Below are 14,059 nucleotides of genomic sequence, written 5' to 3' on the forward strand. Positions count from 1 at the left end.
ACCTCAATTACATTGACTTACTCGTATCTTTGTCATTGTTATTTTTTCCTTTAGTTTATTTAGAAAAATTGTCTTACTTACTTTTTTAAAACTCTGCATTGTTGGTTAAGGGCTCGTAAGTAAGCATTTCATGGTAAGGTCTACATCTGTTGAATTTGGCGCATGTGACAAATATGATTTGATTCGATTTGAGACTGATGCATTTGTTTACTGTGTTCTATCGTCCTATTTGTATTGTGCTTCTATATGCATGGTCGAGAATGCCTGCAGAGGATGAGAGAGACATTTGGACTGGAGTTAATGTTGACCTGAGGAGCGATGAAGAGGATGCCCTGCAAAACGGCAAACCAGTGTGTCTTTGTCAAGAACTACAGAGCTGCTTGGAAAGTGACCAGAGCACCTTGACGAGCCACACCACACGGATCATGTCTGGGGAGTTTTCTTCAAGGCAACCTACAGTAGATTCCACAGACCCCCTCAAACCTCAAAACTATAGCAATACAGGAACCCCAATGGAGGCTCGGCATGGGCCAAACTGGATGACTCCTGTCAGTACTGTGATCTTTGAATTTGGAATATTCCTTTATCTGAAGTAGCCCCCCCTGCTTAGGCTCTGCTTAGCTGAAATGCAGATACTGTGACCTGCTTTCTCCTGCTCTACTGAAATAAATCCTCCTTCAAGTGATTAAGTGAATTTGTGTGTTTTTTTCCCCAAGGACCTAACATATGTTTTAGTATAGGGATGTTGTGTGGGGCTGGAAAAACCTCGATAGTGGTGCTTGAATTTTACTTCTGAAAATGTGTAGGAACCCTGATGTGATATTAATAATATAAAACAATTAAAAATAATGCATTCATAATTCACTGTAATTCATTCATTTAAAATTTTTAATGTTTTTAATATACTAGTCAAATCAAATCATTACTTTACTGTGAAATACTTGCTCATGAGCCCTTCCCAACGATGCAGAATATATATATATATTTTATAATATATATAGAAGAAATAAAATACACAATAATTAAGCTACACACAGGGAGTACTGGTACCAGATCAATGTCCAGGGGTACAATGTATTTGAGGTAGATATGTACATAAAGGCAGGGTAAAGTAACTATTAGATAATAATAAGAAACTAAGGCAAGCTAGCAATAACTAGTATAAGCATGTGCAACCTGAACAAGTGCACAATTATTTACTGGCAATTATGGGAGAGACGTGAGCGGACGTGAACAGAGATGTAGTGCAACTGATGTGTCCTGGTAAACGGGTGGATGTTGTTTCTGGGGATTTACTGAACCTTTTCCGGACATATACACGTTCGTGCAGTGGAGTATTCTACCTGTAAATGTGCTTTTTCATGCACTGTGTGTGTCTCCCTCAGGGCAGACCTGGATCTAGACTAAATGTGTGTGTCCTCCTCAGGGCAGACCTGAATCTAGACTAAATGTGTATGTCCTCCTCAGGCCAGACCTGGATCTAGACTGAATGTGTATGTCCTCCTCAGTGCAGACCTGGATCTAGACTAAATGTGTGTGTCTCCCTCAGGGCAGACCTGGATCTAGACTAAATGTGTGTGTCCTCCTCAGGGCAAACCTGGATCTAGACTGAATGTGTGTGTCCTCCTCAGTGCAGACCTGGATCTAGACTGAATGTTTATGTCCTCCTCAGTGCAGACCTGGATCTAGACTGAATGTTTATGTCCTCCTCAGTGCAGACCTGTCTCTAAACTGAATGTGTATGTCCTCCTCAGTGCAGACCTGTCTCTAAACTGAATGTGTGTGTCCTCCTCAGTGCAGACCTGGATCTAGAATGAATGTTTATGTCCTCCTCAGTGCAGACTTGTCTCTAAACTGAATGTGTATGTCCTCCTCAGTGCAGACCTGGATCTAGACTGAATGTTTATGTCCTCCTCAGTGCAGACCTGGATCTAGACTGAATGTGTGTGTCCTCCTCAGTGCAGACCTGGATCTAGACTGAATGTTTATGTCCTCCTCAGTGCAGACCTGGATCTAGACTGAATGTTTATGTCCTCCTCAGTGCAGACCTGGATCTAGACTGAATGTTTATGTCCTCCTCAGTGCAGACCTGGATCTAGACTGAATGTTTATGTCCTCCTCAGTGCAGACCTGTCTCTAAACTGAATGTGTATGTCCTCCTCAGTGCAGACCTGTCTCTAAACTGAATGTGTGTGTCCTCCTCAGTGCAGACCTGGATCTAGAATGAATGTTTATGTCCTCCTCAGTGCAGACCTGTCTCTAAACTGAATGTGTATGTCCTCCTCAGTGCAGACCTGTCTCTAAACTGAATGTGTGTGTCCTCCTCAGTGCAGACCTGGATCTAGACTGAATGTGTGTGTCCTCCTCAGTGCAGACCTGGATCTAGACTGAATGTTTATGTCCTCCTCAGTGCAGACCTGGATCTAGACTGAATGTGTGTGTCCTCCTCAGTGCAGACCTGGATCTAGACTGAATGTTTATGTCCTCCTCAGTGCAGACCTGGATCTAGACTGAATGTTTATGTCCTCCTCAGTGCAGACCTGGATCTAGACTGAATGTTTATGTCCTCCTCAGTGCAGACCTGGATCTAGACTGAATGTTTATGTCCTCCTCAGTGCAGACCTGTCTCTAAACTGAATGTGTATGTCCTCCTCAGTGCAGACCTGTCTCTAAACTGAATGTGTGTGTCCTCCTCAGTGCAGACCTGGATCTAGAATGAATGTTTATGTCCTCCTCAGTGCAGACCTGTCTCTAAACTGAATGTGTATGTCCTCCTCAGTGCAGACCTGGATCTAGACTGAATGTGTGTGTCCTCCTCAGTGCAGACCTGGATCTAGACTGAATGTGTATGTCCTCCTCAGTGCAGACCTGGCTCTAAACTGAATGTGTATGTCCTCCTCAGTGCAGACCTGGCTCTAAACTGAATGTGTATGTCCTCCTCAGTGCAGACCTGGCTCTAAACTGAATGTGTATGTCCTCCTCAGTGCAGACCTGGCTCTAAACTGAATGTGTATGTCCTCCTCAGTGCAGACCTGGCTCTAAACTGAATGTGTATGTCCTCCTCAGTGCAGACCTGGCTCTAAACTGAATGTGTATGTCCTCCTCAGTGCAGACCTGGCTCTAAACTGAATGTGTATGTCCTCCTCAGTGCAGACCTGGCTCTAAACTGAATGTGTATGTCCTCCTCAGTGCAGACCTGGCTCTAAACTGAATGTTTATGTCCTCCTCAGTGCAGACCTGGCTCTAAACTGAATGTGTATGTCCTCCTCAGTGCAGACCTGGCTCTAAACTGAATGTGTATGTCCTCCTCAGTGCAGACCTGGCTCTAAACTGAATGTGTATGTCCTCCTCAGTGCAGACCTGGCTCTAAACTGAATGTGTATGTCCTCCTCAGTGCAGACCTGGCTCTAAACTGAATGTGTATGTCCTCCTCAGTGCAGACCTGTCTCTAAACTGAATGTGTATGTCCTCCTCAGTGCAGACCTGGCTCTAGACTGAATGTGTATGTCCTCCTCAGTGCAGACCTGGATCTAGACTGAATGTGTGTGTCCTCCTCAGTGCAGACCTGGCTATGAACTGAATGTGTATGTCCTCCTCAGTGCAGACCTGGATCTAGACTGAATGTGTATGTCCTCCTCAGTGCAGACCTGGCTCTAAACTGAATGTGTATGTCCTCCTCAGTGCAGACCTGGCTCTAAACTGAATGTGTATGTCCTCCTCAGTGCAGACCTGGCTCTAAACTGAATGTGTATGTCCTCCTCAGTGCAGACCTGGCTCTAAACTGAATGTGTATGTCCTCCTCAGTGCAGACCTGGCTCTAAACTGAATGTTTATGTCCTCCTCAGTGCAGACCTGGCTCTAAACTGAATGTGTATGTCCTCCTCAGTGCAGACCTGGCTCTAAACTGAATGTGTATGTCCTCCTCAGTGCAGACCTGGCTCTAAACTGAATGTGTATGTCCTCCTCAGTGCAGACCTGGCTCTAAACTGAATGTGTATGTCCTCCTCAGTGCAGACCTGGCTCTAAACTGAATGTGTATGTCCTCCTCAGTGCAGACCTGTCTCTAAACTGAATGTGTATGTCCTCCTCAGTGCAGACCTGGATCTAGACTGAATGTGTATGTCCTCCTCAGTGCAGACCTGGCTCTAAACTGAATGTGTATGTCCTCCTCAGTGCAGACCTGGCTCTAAACTGAATGTTTATGTCCTCCTCAGTGCAGACCTGGCTCTAAACTGAATGTGTATGTCCTCCTCAGTGCAGACCTGGCTCTAAACTGAATGTGTATGTCCTCCTCAGTGCAGACCTGGCTCTAAACTGAATGTGTATGTCCTCCTCAGTGCAGACCTGGCTCTAAACTGAATGTGTATGTCCTCCTCAGTGCAGACCTGGCTCTAAACTGAATGTGTATGTCCTCCTCAGTGCAGACCTGTCTCTAAACTGAATGTGTATGTCCTCCTCAGTGCAGACCTGGCTCTAAACTGAATGTGTATGTCCTCCTCAGTGCAGACCTGGCTCTAAACTGAATGTGTATGTCCTCCTCAGTGCAGACCTGGCTCTAAACTGAATGTGTATGTCCTCCTCAGTGCAGACCTGTCTCTAAACTGAATGTGTGTGTCCTCCTCAGTGCAGACCTGGCTCTAAACTGAATGTGTATGTCCTCCTCAGTGCAGACCTGGCTCTAAACTGAATGTGTATGTCCTCCTCAGTGCAGACCTGGGTCTAGACCACTTTGCCATGAGAAGGTTCTACAACAACAGAGTATCTTCCCTGATGAATCCCTCGCAGAAACGGTAAGAAACCACCCCACACAAAGCAAATTTGATTGGTTAACATCAAGTTCACAGAAGCTCCTCTGCACAACAGATCAATATAGTTCAAAGATCAACTGTCTGGCCATCAGTGAGCTTCAGATGTGGCCTTCTGGCTGAGGGCTTCCTTGTTCTGAAATTTGACCTGATATCACAGCGGTCAGGTGTCAGACTTGGGAGGTCAATTTAAAAAATAAAAAATACATTATTTCACCTTTATTTAACCAGGTAGGCTAGTTGAGAACAAGTTCTCATTTGCAACTGCGACTTGGCCAAGATAAAGCGTAGCAATTCGACACAAACAACAACACAGAGTTATACATGGAATAAACAAAACATACAGTCAATAATACAGTAGAACAAAAGAAAACAAAAAGTCTATATACAGAGAGTGCAAATGAGGTAAGTTAAGGAAATAAATAGGCCATGGTGGCGAAGTAATTACACTATAGCAATTAAACACTGGAATGGTAGATCGGCAGAAGATGAATGTGCAGGTAGAGATACTGGGGTGCAAAGGAGCAAAATAAATAAATACCAGTATGGGGATGCGGTAGGTAGATAGATGGGCTGTTTACAGATGGGCTATGTACAGATGCAGTGATCTGTAAGCTGCTCTGACAGCTGGTGCTTAAAGCTAGTGAGGGAGATGTGAGTCTCCAGCTTCAGAGATTTTTGAAATTCATTCCAGTCATGGGCAGCAGAGAACTGGAAAGAAAGACGACCAAAGCAGGAATTGGCTTTGGGGGTGACCAGAGCCGTCCAGAGTAGTGATGCTGGACGGACGAGCAGGTGCGGGCAGTGATCGATTGAAAAGCATGCATTTAGTTTTACTTGCGTTTAAGAGCAGTTGGAGACCACGAAAGGAGAGTTGTATGGCATTGAAGCTCGTCTGGAGGTTAATTAACACAGTGTCCAAGGAGGGGCCAGAAGTATACAGAATGGTGTCGTCTGTGTAGAGGTGGATCAGAGAATCACCAGCAGCAAGAGCAACATCATTGATGTATACAGAAAAGAGAGTCGGCCCGAGAATTGAACCCTGTGGCACACCCTTGATTGACTTGGGAGGTCAATCACTTGACATACAGTCCCCCCCCCCTCTCTAGGTATGTGTGGATGTTCAGCAGTCTGCTGAGGGGAGTTATGAACATGGATCCCTCTCCTCTCTTCCTCCTTTGTGTGGTTCTTCACGGCGTGCCCAACATCAATTCTGAGGGAGGTTAGAAACGCCCATACAAACACTATACTACACCTCTCACGTCACAGTGATACACACTGTTCTCAGATATACATTTTATGACGCACTACTGAATTAGCTATATATTTTTCCTGTTTGTGTTGTCTGCAGGATGTCGTCTGTTCCTGAGAGTGTACCAGAGCCTGCAGCTCGTCTGTACTTCAGCAGTCTAGTGAGATACCATACTCATTCACACTTCATTTGGATGTTCCGGATAGTCCATCTGTAGAGCATCTGTAGAGCGTCATAGTATCAACAAACTATCTGTTGAAAAGCAACTATTTGCTAAGGTTACAGTTACACTCTTAGAAAAAAAGGTGTTCCTTAGCTGTCCCCATAGAACAATTTGAAGAACACCTTTTGAGTTCCATGTAGAACCCTTTACACAGAGGAACCCAAAATGAAACTATTGCAGTGGGGACACCATTTATTTACACCAGAATTTCTGGGGACCAAATTTGTTGCCCAAATCTAATGACACAAACTTAAAATCTGTAAATGTAGATTTTTACATTAAAAAAACAACCTTCAATTCATTGTATTTTCATCTCTTATCAAAATGGAGAGAAACCAATAAATATATTTACCAATACATCTTTCTCAAACACTTTGTATATTGTCCAATACAATAATCTGTACTCTTATTTTTTGCTCCTAAAAATACAATTAAAAATCATAATAATTGGCGACCCCACTGCAATTCCCTGCGACCCCGACTTTGAATACCACTGTTGTAAAGGGGTGCGTGCTGGTGGCAGGGAAGTCTGGCGCAGGAGATCGAACTTGGTATAAACGGAGCAGTTTAATAAGCGCTCAAAAACTCAGAAAACCAAAATATACAAAATAATACAAGTGGGTACAAAACCCGTCACACACCAGAACATGTCTTGCACATAGCTTACAAACAAACAATCACCGACAAGACATGAGGGGGAACAGAGGGTTAAATACACAGCATGTAATGAATGGGATTAGAACCATGACTAGAAAGTCGGTGACTACGAACGCCGAACGCCGCCCGAACAGGTAGAGGGACCAACTTCGGTGGAAGTTGACAACTGTCCTATGGGGACCGCTGCAGAACCCTTTTTTATTTTTATTGTAGTGTTAGTTTTAGAATAAGGGAAAGGGTTAATAAATATTGTAGATAGTCTATAGAGCATCTGCATTGCTTGCTGTTTGGGGTTTTAGGCTGGGTTTCTATACAGCACTTTGTGATATTAAAAGGCTTTATAAATACATTTGATTGATTGATTGATCTACAGATGGACTATGGAAATATAGAGTTACCATGGTAATAATATTATGAGTATGAAAAAGTATGAAAATGTATCCACTCACTGTAAGTCACTCTGGATAAGAGTGTCTGCTAAATGACTCAAATGTAAATGCAAATGTGTGTTTACTTTGTCTGTGTGTGTTTATATCTGTCACAGTCACGTGCGAGCAGTCCAGACAGACAGGGTTTACTTTGTGTGTGTTTATATCTGTCACAGTCACGTGCGAGCAGTCCAGACAGACAGGGTTTACTTTGTGTGTGTTTATATCTGTCACAGTCACGTGCGAGCAGTCCAGACAGACAGGGTTTACTTTGTGTGTGTTTATATCTGTCACAGTCACGTGCGAGCAGTCCAGACAGACAGGGTTTACTTTGTGTGTGTTTATATCTGTCACAGTCATGTGCGAGCAGTGCAGACAGACAGGGTTTACTTTTTCTGTGTGTGTTTATATCTGTCACAGTCACGTGCGAGCAGTCCAGACAGACAGGGTTTACTTTGTGTGTGTTTATATTTGTCACAGTCACGTGCGAGCAGTCCAGACAGACAGGATTTACTTTGTGTGTGTTTATATCTGTCACAGTCACGTGCGAGCAGTCCAGACAGACAGGGTTTACTTTGTGTGTTTATATCTGTCACAGTCACGTGCGAGCAGTCCAGACAGACAGGGTTTACTTTGTCTGTGTGTGTTTATATCTGTCACAGTCACGTGCGAGCAGTGCAGACAGACAGGGTTTACTTTGTGTGTGTTTATATCTCTCACAGTCATGTGCGAGCAGTCCAGACAGACAGGGTTTACTTTGTGTGTGTTTATATCTGTCACAGTCACGTGCGAGCAGTCAAGACAGACAGGGTTTACTTTGTGTGTGTTTATATCTGTCACAGTCACGTGCGAGCAGTCCAGACAGACAGGGTTTACTTTGTGTGTGTTTATATCTGTCACAGTCACGTGCGAGCAGTCCAGACAGACAGGGTTTACTTTGTGTGTGTTTATATCTGTCACAGTCACGTGCGAGCAGTCCAGACAGACAGGGTTTACTTTGTGTGTGTTTATATCTGTCACAGTCATGTGCGAGCAGTGCAGACAGACAGGGTTTACTTTTTCTGTGTGTGTTTATATCTGTCACAGTCACGTGCGAGCAGTCCAGACAGACAGGGTTTACTTTGTGTGTGTTTATATTTGTCACAGTCACGTGCGAGCAGTCCAGACAGACAGGATTTACTTTGTGTGTGTTTATATCTGTCACAGTCACGTGCGAGCAGTCCAGACAGACAGGGTTTACTTTGTGTGTTTATATCTGTCACAGTCACGTGCGAGCAGTCCAGACAGACAGGGTTTACTTTGTCTGTGTGTGTTTATATCTGTCACAGTCACGTGCGAGCAGTGCAGACAGACAGGGTTTACTTTGTGTGTGTTTATATCTCTCACAGTCATGTGCGAGCAGTCCAGACAGACAGGGTTTACTTTGTGTGTGTTTATATCTGTCACAGTCACGTGCGAGCAGTCAAGACAGACAGGGTTTACTTTGTGTGTGTTTATATCTGTCACAGTCACGTGCGAGCAGTCCAGACAGACAGGGTTTACTTTGTGTGTGTTTATATCTGTCACAGTCATGTGCGAGCAGTGCAGACAGACAGGGTTTACTTTTTCTGTGTGTTTTATATCTGTCACAGTCACGTGCGAGCAGTCCAGACAGACAGGGTTTACTTTGTGTGTGTTTATATTTGTCACAGTCACGTGCGAGCAGTCCAGACAGACAGGATTTACTTTGTGTGTGTTTATATCTGTCACAGTCACGTGCGAGCAGTCCAGACAGACAGGGTTTACTTTGTGTGTTTATATCTGTCACAGTCACGTGCGAGCAGTCCAGACAGACAGGGTTTACTTTGTCTGTGTGTGTTTATATCTGTCACAGTCACATGCGAGCAGTGCAGACAGACAGGGTTTACTTTGTGTGTGTTTATATCTCTCACAGTCATGTGCGAGCAGTCCAGACAGACAGGGTTTACCTTGTCTGTGTGTGTTTATATCTGTCACAGTCACGTGCGAGCAGTCCAGACAGACAGGGTTTACTTTGTGTGTGTTTATATCTGTCACAGTCACGTGCGAGCAGTCCAGACAGACAGGGTTTACTTTGTGTGTGTTCATATCTGTCACAGTCACGTGCGAGCAGTCCAGACTGACAGGGTTTACTTTGTGTGTGTTTATATCTGTCACGGTCACGTGCAAGCAGTCCAGACAGACAGGGTTTACCTTGTCTGTGTGTGTTTATATCTGTCACAGACACGTGCGAGCAGTGCAGACAGACAGGGTTTACCTTGTCTGTGTGTGTTTATATCTGTCACAGTCACGTGCGAGCAGTGCAGACAGACAGGGTTTACTTTGTGTGTGTTTATATCTGTCACGGTCACGTGCGAGCAGTCCAGACAGACAGGGTTTACTTTGTGTGTGTTTATATCTGTCACAGTCACGTGCGAGCAGTCCAGACAGACAGGGTTTACTTTGTGTGTATTTATATCTGTCACAGACACGTGCGAGCAGTGCAGACAGACAGGGTTTTCTTTGTGTGTGTTTATATCTGTCACAGTCACGTGCGAGCAGTCCAGACAGACAGGGTTTACTTTGTGTGTGTTTATATCTGTCACAGTCAGCAGTCCAGACAGACAGGGTTTACTTTGTCAGTCCAGACAGACAGGGTTTACTTTGTGTGTGTTTATATCTGTCACAGTCACGTGCGAGCAGTGCAGACAGACAGGGTTTACTTTGTCTGTGTGTGATTATATTTGTCACAGTCACGTGCGAGCAGTCCAGACAGACAGGGTTTACTTTGTGTGTGTTTATATCTGTCACAGTCACGTGCGAGCAGTGCAGACATACAGGGTTTACTTTGTGTGTGTTTATATCTGTCACAGTCACGTGCGAGCAGTCCAGACAGACAGGGTTTACTTTGTGTGTGTTTATATCTGTCACAGTCACGTGCGAGCAGTCCAGACAGACAGGGTTTACTTTGTGTGTGTTTATATCTGTCACAGTCACGTGCGAGCAGTCCAGACAGACAGGGTTTACTTTGTGTGTGTTTATATCTGTCACAGTCACGTGCGAGCAGTGCAGACAGACAGGGTTTACTTTGTGTGTGTTTATATCTGTCACAGTCACGTGCGAGCAGTCCAGACAGACAGGGTTTACTTTGTGTGTGTTTATATCTGTCACAGTCACGTGCGAGCAGTCCAGACAGACAAGGTTTACTTTGTACTGCAACCAGCTCAACTGCTGAAGGGAGACATAATGGTAGGTATAATCACACTCATATACCGTACCTGCACTTTTCAAATCCAGAATTGAATGGAATGTTATACAAAGCTCAGAGGTCTGACTGTATTAACCTTATAGACAGCCAGGTGAGGTAACTGTCTGTGTCTGCTGTCTCTGGTTCAGGTGGTGTGTTATAATAAAAACCACCAGACAGCCAGCCGAGAGGTCATCTTCAGGCTCCAGTTTCACACTGGCATTATCCACGGTCGCCCCCTGCTTTTCCCCAAGGAAGACCTTGACACAGCTTATATAGGTACAGTAGTAGGCCTACTGGGAAGCCTAATGCAATGAATGACCTACACCCCTCTCTCTCCCTCTCCCTCTCTCTCTCTCTCTCTCTCTCTCTCTCTCTCTCTCTCTCTCTCTCTCTCTCTCTCTCTCTCTCTCTCTCTCTCTCTCTCTCTCCTCTCTCTCTCTCTCTCTCTCTCTCTCTCTCTCTCTCTCTCTCTCTCTCTCCCCCCCCCTCTCTCTTTTCTCTCTCCCCCTCCCTCTCTCCCTCTCTCTCTCTTTCTGTCTCTCTCTCTCTCTCTCTCTCTCTCCCCCCTCTCCCCCCCTCTCCCCCCCTCTCTCTCCCCCTCTCCCTCTCCCTCTCCCTCTCCTTCTCTCTCTTTCTCTCTGTGTAAGTATTGTCACAGGCTAACCTTGGTCTTATCACCAGGTGATGAGTGCAGGTGTGAAATACAGAGGAAAGCCAAGGCATGCAGGTAGACATGCACACACACAGATAGAGATGGATGATCACCTTCCCTCCCCTTTCCAGATCCCAGGTTTCCAGACGATGGGAAAGTTGAGTTGGTGTTCTCTGAAAGTCCTGAGAAGATGCCAGGTAATTCCCGGCCGTCATCGTTGTTAAGCATATGTAACGGATGTGAAACGGCTAGCTTAGTTAGCGGTGTGCGCTAAATAGCGTTTCAATCGGTTACGTCACTTGCTCTGAGACCTTGAAGTAGTAGTTCCCCTTGCTCTGCAAGGGCCGCGGCTTTTGTGGAGCGATGGGTAACGATGCTTCGAGGGTGACTGTTGTTGATGTGTGCAGAAGGTCCCTGGTTCGCGCCCGGGTATGGGCGAGGGGACGGTTTAAAATTATACTGTTACACATAATCCTAATCACCCCTTCAAACCACCATTTGTCCAACGAACACACACCTGGACCACCACGACAGCTGGTGTGGCTAACTAACAGCTCCTGCCAACCCCGTCACCCTACAGTCACACATCCTGTAAGGACTATTTAAAAGTTCCAATTCGTCACGATGCATGAGTGATGCAAACTGTTTTTGACACGCTGAGGTAATGTCCAGGCTTAGATACAGTTGGGGGATGTTCCCATTTATTGAATAAAATAATATGAGGACAGATTAAACTTGATGATTTACCACGGTGGTGACGATTTGTGGTTGAGTAATCCGGGTTAAAGGCAACCTTGTGAATAGCTGTAAAAACCATGTGAATCTCCTGTTCACCCATGCATGACTACTACCTGGTTACCTGTGATCTTATACACCTGAGGCATCAACTGACCTACCACCTGACCCATAACCTCAGTGAGACTGCTCTCTAGTGGTGAGAACTGACAGCCCAAAACAGACAAAACTAGACAAACACAAACCCTATCAAAATGGCTCTTATATATCTTGTCAGCTGCCGTCACAACCCTTCACCCTGCAGTCACATATCCTGCCAGCTGCCGTCACAGCCCTTCACCCTGCAGTCACATATCCTGCCAGCTGCCGTCACAGCCCTTCACCCTGCAGTCACATATCCTGCCAGCTGCCGTCACAGCCCTTCACCCTGCAGTCACATATCCTGCCAGCTGCCGTCACAGCCCTTCACCCTGCAGTCACATATCCTGCCAGCTGCCGTCACAACCCTTCACCCTGCAGTCACATATCCTGCCAGCTGCCGTCACAGCCCTTCACCCTGCAGTCACATATCCTGCCAGCTGCCGTCACAGCCCTTCACCCTGCAGTCACATATCCTGCCAGCTGCCGTCACAGCCCTTCACCCTGCAGTCACATATCCTGCCAGCTGCCGTCACAGCCCTTCACCCTGCAGTCACATATCCTGCCAGCTGCCGTCACAGCCCTTCACCCTGCAGTCACATATCCTGCCAGCTGCCGTCACAGCCCTTCACCCTGCAGTCACATATCCTGCCAGCTGCCGTCACAACCCTTCACCCTGCAGTCACATATCCTGTCAGCTGCAGTCACAGCCCTTCACCCTGCAGTCACATATCTGGTCAGCTGCTGTCACAGCCCTTCACCCTGCAGTCACATATCCTGTCAGCTGCCGTCACAGCCCTTCACCCTGCAGTCACATATCCTGCCAGCTGCCGTCACAGCCCTTCACCCTGCAGTCACATATCCTGCCAGCTGCCGTCACAGCCCTTCACCCTGCAGTCACATATCCTGCCAGCTGCCATCACAGCCCTTCACCCTGCAGTCACATATCCTGCCAGCTGCCGTCACAGCCCTTCACCCTGCAGTCACATATCCTGCCAGCTGCCGTCACAGCCCTTCACCCTGCAGTCACATATCCTGCCAGCTGCCGTCACAACCCTTCACCCTGCAGTCACATATCCTGCCAGCTGCCGTCACAGCCCTTCACCCTGCAGTCACATATCCTGTCAGCTGCCGTCACAGCCCTTCACCCTGCAGTCACATATCCTGTCAGCTGCCGTCACAGCCCTTCACCCTGCAGTCACATATCCTGTCAGCTGCCGTCACAGCCCTTCACCCTGCAGTCACATATCCTGTCAGCTGCCGTCACAGCCCTTCACCCTGCAGTCACATATCCTGTCAGCTGCCGTCACAACCCTTCACCCTGCAGTCACATATCCTGTCAGCTGCAGTCACAGCCCTTCACCCTGCAGTCACATATCCTGTCAGCTGCCGTCACAGCCCTTCACCCTGCAGTCACATATCCTGTCAGCTGCCGTCACAACCCTTCACCCTGCAGTCACATATCCTGTCAGCTGCCGTCACAACCCTTCACCCTGCAGTCACATATCCTGCCAGCTGCCGTCACAGCCCTTCACCCTGCAGTCACATATCCTGTCAGCTGCCGTCACAACCCTTCACCCTGCAGTCACATATCCTGTCAGCTGCCGTCACAACCCTTCACCCTGCAGTCACATATCCTGTCAGCTGCCGTCACAAAAGAACAGAAGCATAACAGAACAGAGCAGAGCAGAACAGAACAGAGCAGAACAGAGAAGAACAGAGCAGAACAGAACAGAGCAGAACAAAGCAGAGCAGAACAGAACAGAGCAGAGCAGAACAGAGAAGAACAGAACAGAGCGGAACAGAGCAGAGCAGAACAGAGCAGAACGGAGCAGAACGGAACAGAGCAGAACGGAACGGAGCAGAACGGAACGGAGCAGAACAGAACGGAGCAGAACAGAACGGAGCAGAACAGAACGGAG

The 14,059-nt window shown here is 46.6% G+C and overlaps 1 protein-coding gene across 3 annotated transcripts in view; it reads left to right on the plus strand.

Moving 5' to 3' along the window:
* Nucleotides 1–14,059, plus strand: part of si:ch211-191a24.3 (tensin-3) — a 145,130-nt gene that overhangs the window by 23,983 nt on the left and 107,088 nt on the right. For all 3 annotated transcript variants that reach the window (XM_046300322.1, XM_046300321.1, XM_046300323.1), the window contains exons 6-11: nt 4,707–4,790; nt 5,915–6,027; nt 6,157–6,217; nt 10,536–10,611; nt 10,759–10,888; nt 11,396–11,461. In XM_046300322.1, the coding sequence (XP_046156278.1) occupies nt 4,707–4,790; nt 5,915–6,027; nt 6,157–6,217; nt 10,536–10,611; nt 10,759–10,888; nt 11,396–11,461 (530 nt within the window). The remainder of the gene's footprint in view (nt 1–4,706; nt 4,791–5,914; nt 6,028–6,156; nt 6,218–10,535; nt 10,612–10,758; nt 10,889–11,395; nt 11,462–14,059) is intronic.

Source organism: Oncorhynchus gorbuscha, linkage group LG15 (genome assembly GCF_021184085.1).
Source record: "Oncorhynchus gorbuscha isolate QuinsamMale2020 ecotype Even-year linkage group LG15, OgorEven_v1.0, whole genome shotgun sequence".
Classification (NCBI taxonomy): Eukaryota; Metazoa; Chordata; class Actinopteri; order Salmoniformes; family Salmonidae; genus Oncorhynchus; species Oncorhynchus gorbuscha.